This window comes from Tiliqua scincoides, chromosome 6, assembly GCF_035046505.1.
Source record: "Tiliqua scincoides isolate rTilSci1 chromosome 6, rTilSci1.hap2, whole genome shotgun sequence".
NCBI lineage: Eukaryota > Metazoa > Chordata > Lepidosauria > Squamata > Scincidae > Tiliqua > Tiliqua scincoides.
The window spans coordinates 63231560-63244926 of record NC_089826.1 but is presented as its reverse complement, the minus strand read 5'-3'; the positions used below and the strand labels follow the sequence as shown (position 1 = coordinate 63244926).

Below are 13367 nucleotides of genomic sequence, written 5' to 3'. Positions count from 1 at the left end.
CTGCATGCCCCAATGGGTCTCCTCGGACCTGTGTCACCTCTGGGGCTGGGACCTGGCTGTTATGCCGGATCCCAACCCTTGTCCCCGGGGAGAATGGAGCGGCTTCGGCCTCTGGAGGTGTCGCAAGTCCGAGGAGAGTGGAGCAGCTTGAAGCCGCTCCGTTCTCCCCGGGGACGAGGGTTGGGATCCGGCATAACAGCCGGGTCCCAGCCCCGCCCCCAGCTTCCCGTGCGCCCGCCCCCGGGCCACCCATTGCCCACTCTGCCCCCACCCAGAAACACCCCCTCCTGCCTCCTCCCCGCCCCCCCATGCCTACCATCGCCGCTTGTGTCGGCGCAGGTGCGCTGGCACAAGCAGTGGGGAGGAAGCTGCTGCAGAGGCTTCCGCTGGCCTCCATGCATCAGGGCATCTGGATGCGTCGACACAGCTTCCTCCCACGGAGGAGCAAACATGCTTTAAGGCACGTTTGCGACCCTCCAGGGGCTCCTATGCTGGCATAACTGCCAGTTAGGATTGAGCCCTAAGAGGACCTAGAGCACATCAACCTATCCTCCATTTTTCCAAAAGCAGACAAAGCCTTTCATGGGGTATTGGAGGGTACAGAAAGGGATCCCATGCAACAAGTTTGTACTAGACCCAGAGAAATGGTGTTTGGATACTGCCTGGAATATTTTAAAATACAAAAGCTATCATGCATACCTGAAGGCAAAGGTAATCTTTTCACTGTTTGTTTCCTTTTTCACTCCCATTATGATGACACATCAGAATTGAAACAGCCTTCAAAAATAAAGAAGTGTCCCTGCGCTTTTCTGTCTGACCAGTTAGCTTTGCTCTTTACATGTTCATATAATAAAGCTTTAATTGATGAAATGATTGGTTAAAGAGTTTCAAGGTTGCAGCCTCTAGAATATAAACCAACTAAAAGTGTATTGTCTTTGTTTTAAACACATAGGATCAATATGTAGAGAGAATGGTCCACTTGTTCAGCTGCATGGATTCAAGATTTAGTGCAGTGCTTGTCAACGTTTTTCATCTCATGACACACTGTGAAGGTGCTAAAATTGTCAAGGTACGCTATCAGTTTTATGACAATTGACAAGGCACACCACACTGCTGGCCTAGGGCCCATGTCCCCCAATGGCCCTACAAATATATGACACTCCCCCAAACTCCCGCAGCACACCCGCACACCATTTGCAAGAATACCAATGTGCCACAGCACAGAGGTTGAAAATAGGGTAGAGGCAGGGCTGGACCAAGATCTCCTGATGTCTGAGGCGGAAAACAAAAAGAGTCCTTGACCAATGCAAGGAGTAGAAGGAGACATAGGAGAAGTGGAGGCAATGGGTGCCACACAGCAATCTGCTGCCTGGTGCAACAGCTTCAGTTGGCCTCATGTATGGGCCAGGCCTGGGTGGATGAAGCCTTAATGCTGGCAGCTCACAGCCCTGTGGCACCTGGGAACATGACTGCAAGCTGCCCTCCCACTGGCTGGGCTTCCACCCCCCTAGCCTCCCTTCTGGAGGTTCAGAGGGAACATGTGCAGCCTCCCTGTCCCTCTGAAGGCCTTTTTAAGCCCTCAGAGGTCCAAAAAACATCACAGTTTCCTGGAAGAAACCGGAAGTGACATTTTGATGCCCTCAGAAGGCCTTCTAAGGGCTTAAAAACGTCACTTCTGGTTTCCTTGGTGAAACTGGAAGTGTTTTTTGGCCCTCTGAGGGTTTTACAAGGCCTTCAGAGCGTCAGGGAGGCTACGCATGGCTTTTCCAGCCCTCAGAAAGCCTCTGGGGGAAAGGCTGTCAGGGGGTGGCTCTCAGGTTGGTGTGCTGGTTGACACATCGGTGTGCTGGTCGATTGGTGTGCTGGGGAGAGGGAGCAGGAAGGCAGAGAGGTGGGTTTGTTGGAGCTCCACTCCACCGGATCTTGTCTGTTCATGTAGGGTTCGGCGCCCTACACGAGCACCTTTTCCTTACCGCTGAACTTTTGATTGGCAGTAAAGTGAGTAGCCCCATTGCAGGGCTGCTTACCTTACTCGGGGGAAAGGGATGAACGTCCCCTTCTCCCGAGGAGCCTCCCGCGGTAGCGTGGGAGGCGCTGGATTTGGCGGCAGCCCTCCTTGGTGCCGCCAAGCCTGGGCACCCCGGGCAGCTCAGGATTGGGCTGTCTGTGTCATCGGGGGTGCCTCAGGGAGTGGATGGTGGGGCAGTGCTGCCCCCGAAGCCTGATGCCTGGGGTATACGTCCCCCTTGCCTCCTCTCAGGTATGCCACAGACTCAGAATCACATTTGATGAAAACTTTTGCACTTGGGCATGTATGATAGAACCAGAAAGTATATGCTGATGTTAAAATAACTTTTCCCCATTCCCCAAGGGGACTTTCAGCAGGCTACCTGCTGACCAGGACTCAAGTGTAATCAACAAGTAACAGAGAGAAAATTTTTACTCCTCCCCCCTTTGATGTAATGGGCTTTCATTGGTATGTGGTTAGTTATAAAGTCCATTCCTTAATCTTTGCTCAACAGAATTTGAAAAATCATGTTGTAAAACACATGGTCCCCCTGCTGGCTTTGCAGCCACAAAACACCCAAGCAAGAAATCAAATTTTCAGCCATGTTTCATAAGGCTGTCATTCCTGTTCTTCTTACTGTCTAAATTACTGCTGATTGGCACTTCCTGCTTCATGCTTCACTGACAAGGCACTAAAATTGTCAAGGCACACCATCAGGTTTTCGACAATTGACAAGGTACACCAGGCTGCCAGTGGGGGGGGCTCACATCCCCCATTGGCCCTACTAATACATGACCTTCTCCCAAATTTCTGTGGCACACCTGTGAACCACTCATGGCACACCAGTGTGCCATGGCACAGTGGTTGAAAATGGCTGTGTTAGACATTCCCATTTCCACAGCTCCCCTCTGATAGGTGTCTGACAGCCCAATCCTGAGCTGCCCAGGGTGTGCAGTTTTGGCAGTGCCTCAAACAGCTGCCGCCACATCCTGTGCGCCCTGAGCTGCCACAGGCAGTGCCTCAGGAGAAGGGGATTTTTGTTCCCTTCTCCTGGGTAAGGGAAGTAGCCCTGCAATGGGGCTATTCACTTTACTGCCAACCAAAAGGTCGGCGGTAAGGTAAATGCATTCGTGTAGGGCGCCGAGCCCTACACGAACAGACAGGATCCAGTGGAGTGGAGCTCCAACGAACCCACCTCTCTGCTTTCCCGCTCCCTCTCCCCAGCATGTCTCCCACCTGCCCTCTCTCGGCCCCCTGCCTCCCCGTCATGCCTCCTCCAAACCCTCTCTCTGCCCTCCGCCCGCCTCCCCCTCCCCATCATGCCTCCTCCCCACCCCCTCCCCACCCCCACTTACCGTGCTGCGGCTCGGTAGTCCGTGAGACTGCCAAGTGGCAGAGGCCGGGCGCCCAGCCAGTGCTAGCCTGGCGCTAGCCCAGTGCCTGCCAGCGCTGGGCTAGCATGGGCAGTAGCCCGGTGGTAAGCCTTGCAAGTCAATGCACATCTGTCCTGTGGAAGTTTACCAAATCTCAGAAACCTCTTAGTTCTTGCAAAATATCAAAAATCCAAATCAGACCAGAGCTAAGAGTCGGAGCTAAGAGTCAGCTTCCCTTTCCCCCTCTAGCTGATCTTCCAACATGTCATTTAAGGGCAAGGGCCAGTTTCTTGTGTTTAGAATGCCAGATTACTCCTAATGGGGAAAGTTGCAAGGACGGTTTGCAAACATTAACAGACACCAACACAGCTGTGAGGCTGATGCTCTCCAAGCTAGTTCATCACCATTCTGCCCCCTCCTGGTTACCCCACCCCATATAATTGCACATGACAAGTAATGGGAGTTAAACTTGAATGCTACAGAAGTGAAAAAAGAGATGTTCACAGCACCCAGATTTACAGTGAGAGCAAATCATTTTCCTTTGCCTTTTAAATGCTTTCAGGAAACAAAGTGAAAAGTACCGTAACATCATAGCTGGAAAAATGCTCTTTAGACCATGGCTATGTTACTAATTGGAAGCAGATGGAGTGTAACTGACTCTGCCTACTTTGTGGACTACATTGATTTTCATTTTTAAACTCAGAGCCAGATATTAAACAGCTGCTGTCAAATCCAGAAGTCAGGATATGCAGTTCCATGTGCGGCTGCCATTAATACATATAGAAACATTGTCCTTTATAATGTGTGGCCTATTACAAATGGACATTCAGATACGTGTTATCCTATGAAAAGTTCTATCAAGTTAAAAGATTGAACAATTAATGCACTTGCACTCTTCTTGCCCTTCTTTTGTATGAATATTAACAACCTATTTATTATTGCTTATTTATTTTTTATGTTTTGAGATTATTGTTCAATGACAGGCACCTGCTTTGAATACCAAGGTTCCAGGTTCAATCCCTGGCATCTCCAAGTAGGTTGGGACAAAACTTTCTTTGAAACCCTGAAGAACTGTTTCTATTAAGATTTAGTATTAAGTGAATTCCCTGTCTTCAGGTCTGGACTTCAAGACAAAGGATTTGGTTATTCACCCGGCTGTGATTGGCATGTACCCACTGATTGGGCAGGCAAGTCCACCTAATTAGAATGGCTGGGTTGGGAAGAGATAACTCATGCAACTGAATGACCCTAATACATCAGCAAGCCCTGGTTCACTAAGTTCATGTACAGAGATGCTTTTGGTTGATGCTTCTGGTTCATCTTCTAATGCAGAGGTGCCCAAATCCTGGCCTGGGGTCCACTTGCAGCCCTTGGTGACCTCCAATCTGTCCCACGGGGAGTTCTCAGTCTCCAATGAGTCTCTGGCCCACCGGAGACTTGCTGGAGCCCACACTGGTCCAAAGCAACTGTTCTCATTGCAAGGGCCAACTGTTGAATCTCTCGCACGAGCTGTGGATGGAGTTTTCTCTCTGCTGCTTGCTGTTTCACATCTGTGAAGTAGCAGTGGCAGAGAAGGAAAGGCCGGCCTTGCTTTGCGCAAAGCCTTTTATAGGCCTTGAGCTATCGGAAGACCTTCATTCATTCATATAAGTTCCATCTCTTAAACGTAAATTACTTCTTTTTTTCCTGGCCCCCAACACAGTGTCTGAGAGATAATGTGGCCCTCCTGCCAAAAAGTTTGGACACCCTTGTTCTAATGCACTTAATGCCTGAGCTTTAACAAAAGACTCACCCATTACTGAAAGGGGTGCAAGAACCTGAACCCACCTTCTCCTGGACAGTGTTATAGCAGAGTAACACCAAGACAGTTGTGTTCAAGGACATTATTTTTCACATATCCTTTAGACTCTGTGCCCATTTTCTGGAAGTGCCCTGTCTTGGTCTGTTCTATTTCTATTTTCAATATTTTGTTGTTTTATCATCTGCATTTCTTTCCCATTCCTTTTATTTTTGTCTTAATTATCCAGTCTTTTATTAAATTCTTTTTATCATTCTTTGTTACCTGCCTGGTCTTAGTTCTCAGGCAGGTTGGTCAAGCTCTCCCACAGTATTCAGTCTTAGCTATTGTTTGGTTTTAAGTGGGATCCCTCTTGAATTAGGGGCCTTTTCCAACCATGGAGAGAGGTGGTCTCTTCCTGTCTGGGTGTTCTTCTCCAATCTTGCATGGTGGCAGTGGAAGCTATTGTTTTCCCCAAGAATTTCCAGTCTGCTTAGTCAGAAGAGAGTGGGGCAGAAAGGGCTGTCACTAACAACTTGGTGCTGCATTCATTTGCCGCCCCCCCCCATTCTTTTTCCACCACAAGGCAGTAGGAGGGCTTTAGTCATTTGCCCCTGCAACAGTTCTGATACCAATTATGCCACCTATCCTGCACAAGTTTTACTGGGAAAAAAATGCATTCATTGGCTTTCATCTAGGATTTTTATCTAATAAAAGTGAGACTCTTGCAAGGAGCAAAACTTACCAAGCTGAAAATGCCTGCAATCAAAGCATTTAGAAGAATCACATTAAACAAACTCCAGTTTTTCATTCTGATGACCCTGCAAAAGAAAGTAACAATGTATTCTGTGACATCACTTTTTCTCAGCAAAACTACACACACTTTGCTGCTGACTACTCAGCACTGAGTTGGCAGAAGCCTTTGGGGACCTGCTGTTTGCTTTCATTTGCTTTCATTAGAAGGGCAGAAGTACTGGAAAGCAACTAAAGTATTCCAAAAATCCAACTAATTATTTGACAAAAACAAGACAAAACAAGAGTAACTGAATGCAAAATGTAGGTGGAAATGCTTCTCAACCGGCATGTTTCAAAGAAAAGAAACAAGAAGTTTAGTTCTTATTGACAGTTAACACGGCTACAGTGCAGGTGTCTGTTTGGAAGCGTGGGCAAGTCCTCATTCAATAATTTCATGAAAATTAGTGTCCTCCACATACAAAACTTCTGTAGCTATCTATCTGCATGCCTGCAGGATTAGTATATTATCACGGTTAAATGTATTTTCACATCTGGAGACCATTTTAGCCACTAGTGACCTCTGAAAGGAACAAGAACCACACCCTGCCTTCTCAACAGCATGGTCTTGCCCTTCTCTGGCTCAGTGAAATCAGGGATTCTAACTATTTATCCAAGCTGCACTTCAACAACATGTTCATCTTGACCAAACAAAAGGCGTTTAGCTGTTCTGGAATGTTCAGACTTCTACCCCAGGGACATTAAGTCCAAACTTAAAGTCATGTTTTTGGCTGAATGAGGCTTTGAATCACAGTCCTGATTTTCAGCTAAGAAAATACACTTTTATAAGGAAAAAACAAAACCATAAAATGCAATGAAAGACTTTGTTATATATAAACCCAAAACAAAGCAACAGGTAAAAGATTCTTCAGTGCATCAAGCCATTATATTCCTACATGAATCTTAACAACCCAGCTAAAGCACAGAATACTGAGGGTGCTTTAAAAAAAAAAAAGTTTGACTCTCACGAATGGAAATAATGTCACATGCAAGACAGGCTGTCCGATGCATGCTTGGAAGTAAGATAAATGAGGCTGCAATCCTAAACTCACTCACCTGGGAGCTGAAAGACCAATTGAAAAGAGTAGAAATCAGCATAAATATGCTTACGCTTGCACTGTAAATTAAGTAGGACTTGCTTCGAAATAAACGTGCATAAGACTGTAATCTTAAAAGATTGATCAACTGCTTCTCATATTACAGGCACATCTGGATTTACATGGTCTTGAACTCATGCAAGGAAAGCGCCCTACAGGTAGACCACAGCTGCGATACAAGGACATCTGCAAGAGGGATCTGAAGGCCTTAGGAGTGGACCTCAACAGGTGGGAAACCCTGGCCTCTGAGCAGCCCGCTTGGAGGCAGGCTGTGCAGCATGGCCTTTCCCAGTTTGATGAGACACTTGGCCAACAGTCTGAGGCTAAGAGGCAAAGAAGGAAGGCCATAGCCAGGGAGACAGACCAGGGACAGACTGCACTTGCTCCCGGTGTGGAAGGGATTGTCACTCCCGAATTGGCCTTTTCAGCCACACTAGACGCTGTTCCAGAACCACCATTCAGAGTGCGATACCATAGTCTTTCAAGACTGAAGGTTGCCAACAAGATCCACATGTTTTTGAAATAGCATTTTTGCAAGGTGCAAAAACCAAGATGTTAGAAGGGATCCTAGATGTTACAAGGGAATCTCAGATGTTGCACGGTAATCCCAGGTTCCAAAGCAAACTCAGAAGGCAAAGGTGATCAAATCCAGGCCTTTATTGTAAATCCAAAGTGAGAGAAATCACACCAACGTTACGCGAAGCTTTGAGAGAGTGTGTATACAAGTCAGAAGTGGAAGTAGAGAAGTGAAGCGAAGCCCAGAGTGCCTTCTGCAGCGCACTTTTATAACAATCTGGGGTTCCCTCCTTGAGTCTCTTTGGAGACAATTCATTGGTGGGTTCAAAACATCCGTTGTTCTATAATAGGCCATCTCATACATCCAACATACAAATTTTGTGCAGGCAGTCGATGGGTACTGCACTTGCAATCTCGCTCACAAACCTGACCTCATCCATAACCATCGGATGATGTACTGTGGCCTTCGTAAGGCAACATACTTGCCATTGACTTCACGGTGTGTGTGTTCATCTAAAAACTGCTGCGAAATGATTTTCTCTGGGAATCTGACCTTTGAACTTGGAAATGATTTTGGTGTGTTCTCTTTTAAACCTTTTACTGCTGTTAGACTACTGCAACTTATTTAGGCTAATGTTAATTACATGTGTTAATGCACCAAACTGGTTTTAAAATGAAGAACAAGAAATATAAGAAAACTAAGCTGACTAGTATCCTTCTTTGAGAGCTGGTGTGAATATTTGCTTTCTAGCATGTGTGTGCACAGCCTAGTGCTCCAAAAGTCTTCAAACTGGACGTTTCTGAACTTAAAGCAATATTAAAACTTCAAGCCAAATTTCAAACTGCTGGAATATATTTTTTTTTCCTGTGCTCTGAAAACAAAGACTTCATTCAAATGTATCAACATTGTTCTGCTGTAATGAGAACACTGCAGCACGCTGCCAAATCCCAGCCAAATGCTTGTGAGAAACCGAAACCGTCCCTTTTACTCTTCCACTCCAACCTGCTTGGACATTTCCTCCTTACAACTTACACATACAAACTAATCAAAAACGTACATTTCAGGTAAGCATCCTATACCTTGTTACCAAGCTTACCTTCCAACAAGCATGATTTGAAAATCAATACCAGAAGTCTAATTTAAGTGTGCTAATTTTCAAAATAATGCAGTAAAGTTTCCTGTATGTCCACATGTTGGGCCAGCAGCGCTGGAGTTGGGGGGGGGGGGCAAAACACTAAGTTTCTTCAGATGCTTGGCTGCTGGTGTACAGTGGCCCCTCCTCCTCATCTTCAGAGCCAGTCCAGGAAACCCCCTCCAAAAACCAAAGCCAAAAACCCCTCCAGGAACACCAGTGGCCAGCAGCGTAGACTCGGTGGTATTTTGGGGCCCAGGATGGCCTGAAATAGAGGACTACGCTTTTACGATAGGGAGACAACTGGCAACCTAGACCCTAATGGAGAATCATTCCTTTAAACCAGGAAGACCTGAGTGGTAGCCCAAGCTCAACTGCAGTAGGGAAAGAGGCAGGAGCAAGGGGTGGGTGGAGGGGAAAGAAAAACTGGTTACCTAAGAGGCTAACCCCGTCAAACTGGGATATTTTAAAATAAGCAAATGCCAACAAACTAGCAAACCAGGCTGTTTTATCTCAGCCATCAACATCAGTAACCTCACTGTCCAATTCCAACTAGGCTCCCTCCTTAAGTCACCAATGTAATTGTTTGATGATGTTTCCCCAACCTGTACCATTTACATAGGTTCCTATGGCAAAAATATTTTTAAGTTGTGTGTTTTTAATATATGCACTTATTTCTGAGAATGCAACACCTGTATAAATCAAGAAGTGCTTGTATGACATAAATAAAATAGGAACACTCTCCCTTAAGCCTTTTCTTACCTATATTGTGTAGATTTTAGAAGTATTAACAAAAAAGAAAATACCACTGCAGGACTGAAATGCACAATTCTAGCAATACGCCGCTGAAAATAGCATTCTCCCACCCCATTCTCCCACACTCCTCTTGTAACATAATTCCACTCATGTTGTGCTACCACGTCATGTATTTTCGTGTCCTTACTCAACACCACTGGCTGCTGCTAATGGTAGCAAGGAAACACACGTGATGATGTCATGACATGGGGACTGCTACACCATACAGCTAGAGAGGAAACACATGTCCATTTTCAGTGGTATCCTTCTATTACCGTTAAGTAGCACTACAGCTAAAGACTATAACTGGCTATGGTATTCTTACAGGAGGAATAGTAGTGAGTCATGATACCTTTTCAAGGTCCCAGTCCTATCCAACTTTCCAGCACTGGTGCAACCACAATGCAGCCCTGGGATCATGGAACAAACCTTCCTTTATCTTGAGGAGGCCTCTGTGACTGCCTCCCCACCACAGGAAGCAGCTCATGCCCCATTGGCACTGCTGCACCGGCACTGGAAAAACTGATATGATTGAGAGGGGGCGGAGTTAACACTCAGTGAAGTAGCAGGGAACCTTGGAGGGCTCCGGGGGGAACTGCTAAATAAATGTGTTTTCCAAGGACCTCAACAATGAGGTACTCTTCGTTGCCAAGAAGAAGGAACGAAGGCTGAGAGCTTGAACGGGGCAGTCTCTCGAAACGGCAGTTTCAGAGATTTTCCCCGATTGCTCTGTACTGAATCACATTGTAACCCGGACGCCATCTTCGGAGACGATTCGGACAGCTGAGGACTCCCCCCCCCACGGCCTAGATAAAACATGAAAGCGAACAAAGCCTTTAACTGTGAGTAACCAGTTCATTAAAAGGTTATAAAAAGAATTGCAATCAGGAGGTTGGAAGGAGGGAAAGACAACTTTAAGATTATTTACGTTGGCTTGCAGCCACCCAGAGGGGAAAAAGAGCGAATGTGGATTTTAAAAGCCCCTGCTGGAGAAGTTTTTTTTCCCTTCTTATTTGTAACAAGGATGATTGGAAACAAGAGATAAAGGATCACCCTGTTGGAATGGTATGCATGGAAAAGAAATTAACTATTACTCTTTAAAGTATGGAACCATTTTCACTTTCGTTTTTGCCCCAAAAGGCTTGACTCAGGCCTGAACAATTAAAGGTATACTAACTTAATTTGACAGTTTTATTAACTTGAATTGGATTACTGACCTTTTGGATATAAATACTTAAAGACTATCTTTGACAAGAAGGGATGCAAGACAATAAGAATTGCATGACTCTTTAACTGAGGGAATCGGCTTGATTTGATACTGATAAGAATGATATCAAAAAATTTAAAGGAAGTTAGCGAAAGCCAGACCTCATTAATGGAGATGTTGCGAGAATTCAGAAATGAACTGAAGCAAGAGGTTGGAAAACTATCTGAGCAAATGAGGCAAATAAACTCCTCCCTGACAAACAGACAAACAAAGAAAGGTATGGAGGGGATGGAAAAAGAATGGACCAAATGTGAGATGAAACTAAAGAATTGAAGATTTTTGTAATGAGACAGGAGATGGAAAAAGCAGCATTTAATATTAGAATTCAGAATTTTCAGGAAGAAAAAAGAGGGAACTCTCAGAATCTTTGGATTAAATTCAAAAATAATAAAATGGAGGAAACAGAAGAAGAAAAGAGAGGGATCAAGAAATATAAGGGAGTTAAGAGGAAGAAGGAGTGGGAGGAGCAGTGGGAGGAGCAAGAAGGAAAATATCAACAAGACAGAGAACAAAGAAAATACTAAGACAGGAAGGAAAAATGGCTGAATAACAAGTGGAAATTTTTTTAAGATATTAATGGATTGAATTCTCCTCAGAAGTGAGGAGTATTCCATTAATTATGTCAAATCAAGTAGGAACACAAATATTAAGATAATTAAAGTGGTAGTAAGATAATTAAAGCGGTATCTTCTAAAGAGTATTTATATAAATTGTTTTATAGGTGATATTTAATGCCAGAGGAAGTAGCAAAAATGTACCCTGGATCATCAAATAATTGTTAGATATACAAAGAGAATGAAGGAATTATTTATTATATGTGGTGGTGATGTGGAAAGTAAAGAAATATTGGAAAATGATATATATTGTTACAAGAGATATTGAATTGTGTAGTACCATTCAAACAGGAAATATTCCTTTTAAATGTGATATCAGAAATTGAAGACCAATATAAGAAACATTTTATTGTACATATCAGTATAGCAGCAAGAATATTTTATGTGCAAAATTTGAAGCCTTTTTATGATTGGATAAATAATTTTAGTTAAACAATAGTGATTGTTTAGTTAAATCATTAATTAGTATAATGACAAATAGGATAATTTTTGTATCAATGATTTTTTTTTTCCAGCCGTTGTTGATTTCTTTTTTGGATTAAGACATGTTGTAATCTATGGCCAATATCCTCATGTGTAACCTATGTAGTCCCAGCCCTAAGTTTAACCCATTTTCCTTACCTGTATCTGTAATAAATAAATAAACTTTGAAAAAAAAGAAAGAAAAACAGATATGATTGGGCCCTAAATGAGGTAAAATTGACAAGGGATTTATAAACGTAACTTCTTTCCTAAAGGGGCAGGGATTCCCACACTTCTACAGAGATCAGGCAAAAATGAGGTGAAATTGATGTATCCCTTGTTCATTTTCCATCATGTTGCCTTCAAACATAGTGGGATTTCTGCAAATGTGAAGGGGGAAATATGTCAATATCACTTTTTGTTACAATGCAAAAAACAACCAAGTACTGCTGTGCACACTGCTTCTGATAAGAAGAAAACTCCAGTGAACACTAAACAAACTCCTTGTCTTTCCACTTGCATCAATAGCAGAGGAACTCTTTCAGGAAAAGCAAAGGCTAGTAACATTTCCCCAGCTGCAGCCGCTGGAAGGAAATCTAATTACGGTGAGTGACTCTTCCCTTTATCAGAGCAGTAACAATGGTGGCAGCAGGGAAATGGGTGGCTGGTTTAGGTTCCCTCTGCAACAGTTCGTTAGCAGCAGTGGCAAACAAACAAGCTGGGAGGGGGGATAAAATTGGGGGTTTGACCCAGCATAGCCACCCATGTAGTAGTACAGAAAACACCTCCACACTAAAAAACATACCTGTTTTGTTTACCTTGGAATGCTGGGGAGATCCTTGGGTAGTTAACGTCTTCAGAATGGATGCAAAGAAATTCCCACCCTTCCTCTCCAGAATCAGACTTCTTGCTGTTAATTTCTGAACCATTCAAACTGTGTGAGTCAGTGGGGAGGAATGCGCAGAGGAGCTGCAATTGTTAAGACTATTGCTCACTCTATGTTACAAACAAAATACTAATATGATTGTCTAACAAAAAAAAAAAAAGAAAAGAAAAGGGAAAGGGAGGGAATTAAAAAAAAAAAGTCAACTACTGAAAAGCAACAACCTCCATCAATCTTTCTCCTTCATGTGCAGCAGTGTGGAATTTCTCTGGGCCTGGTACAAACTTATACCACTGGAGTGCCTCTCACCTGCTCTACCATGAAAGGTCATGTCTGTTTTGAAGAAAAAAAAATATGGTGCCTTTTAACATCTTTAGGAGCCCAATCCTATGCATGTCTACTCAGAAGTCCCACAGTAGTCGATGGGGCTTACTCCCATGAAAGTGAGGATAGGATTGCAGCTGAGGTCTCTTTTGTTTAAGCTCCTTAGGTATCTGGCTGCCTGGTTTACATTTAGAGTCAGACATGGCAGTACGGCATATATGTACATTACTTTAATACAATTCACAAATACCCTTTTGACATAGTTCCCTGTGTTTGAGATCCTGTGTCAGTTCTTCTTTGAACTCTAGAGACCAGAAGTCTAATTC

General features: G+C 44.1%; 1 protein-coding gene across 1 annotated transcript in view; it reads right to left on the bottom strand.

Moving 5' to 3' along the window:
• FGL1 (fibrinogen like 1) overlaps positions 1 to 12714 on the bottom strand; it is a 40893-nt gene extending 28179 nt beyond the window's left edge. The window contains exons 1-2 of the mRNA XM_066632631.1: positions 12640 to 12714; positions 5904 to 5979 (exon numbers count right to left, since the gene is read on the bottom strand). Of these exons, the coding sequence (XP_066488728.1) occupies positions 5904 to 5969 (66 nt within the window). The 5' untranslated portion in view covers positions 5970 to 5979; positions 12640 to 12714. The remainder of the gene's footprint in view (positions 1 to 5903; positions 5980 to 12639) is intronic.
• Between the last annotated feature and the right edge of the window lie 653 nt (positions 12715 to 13367).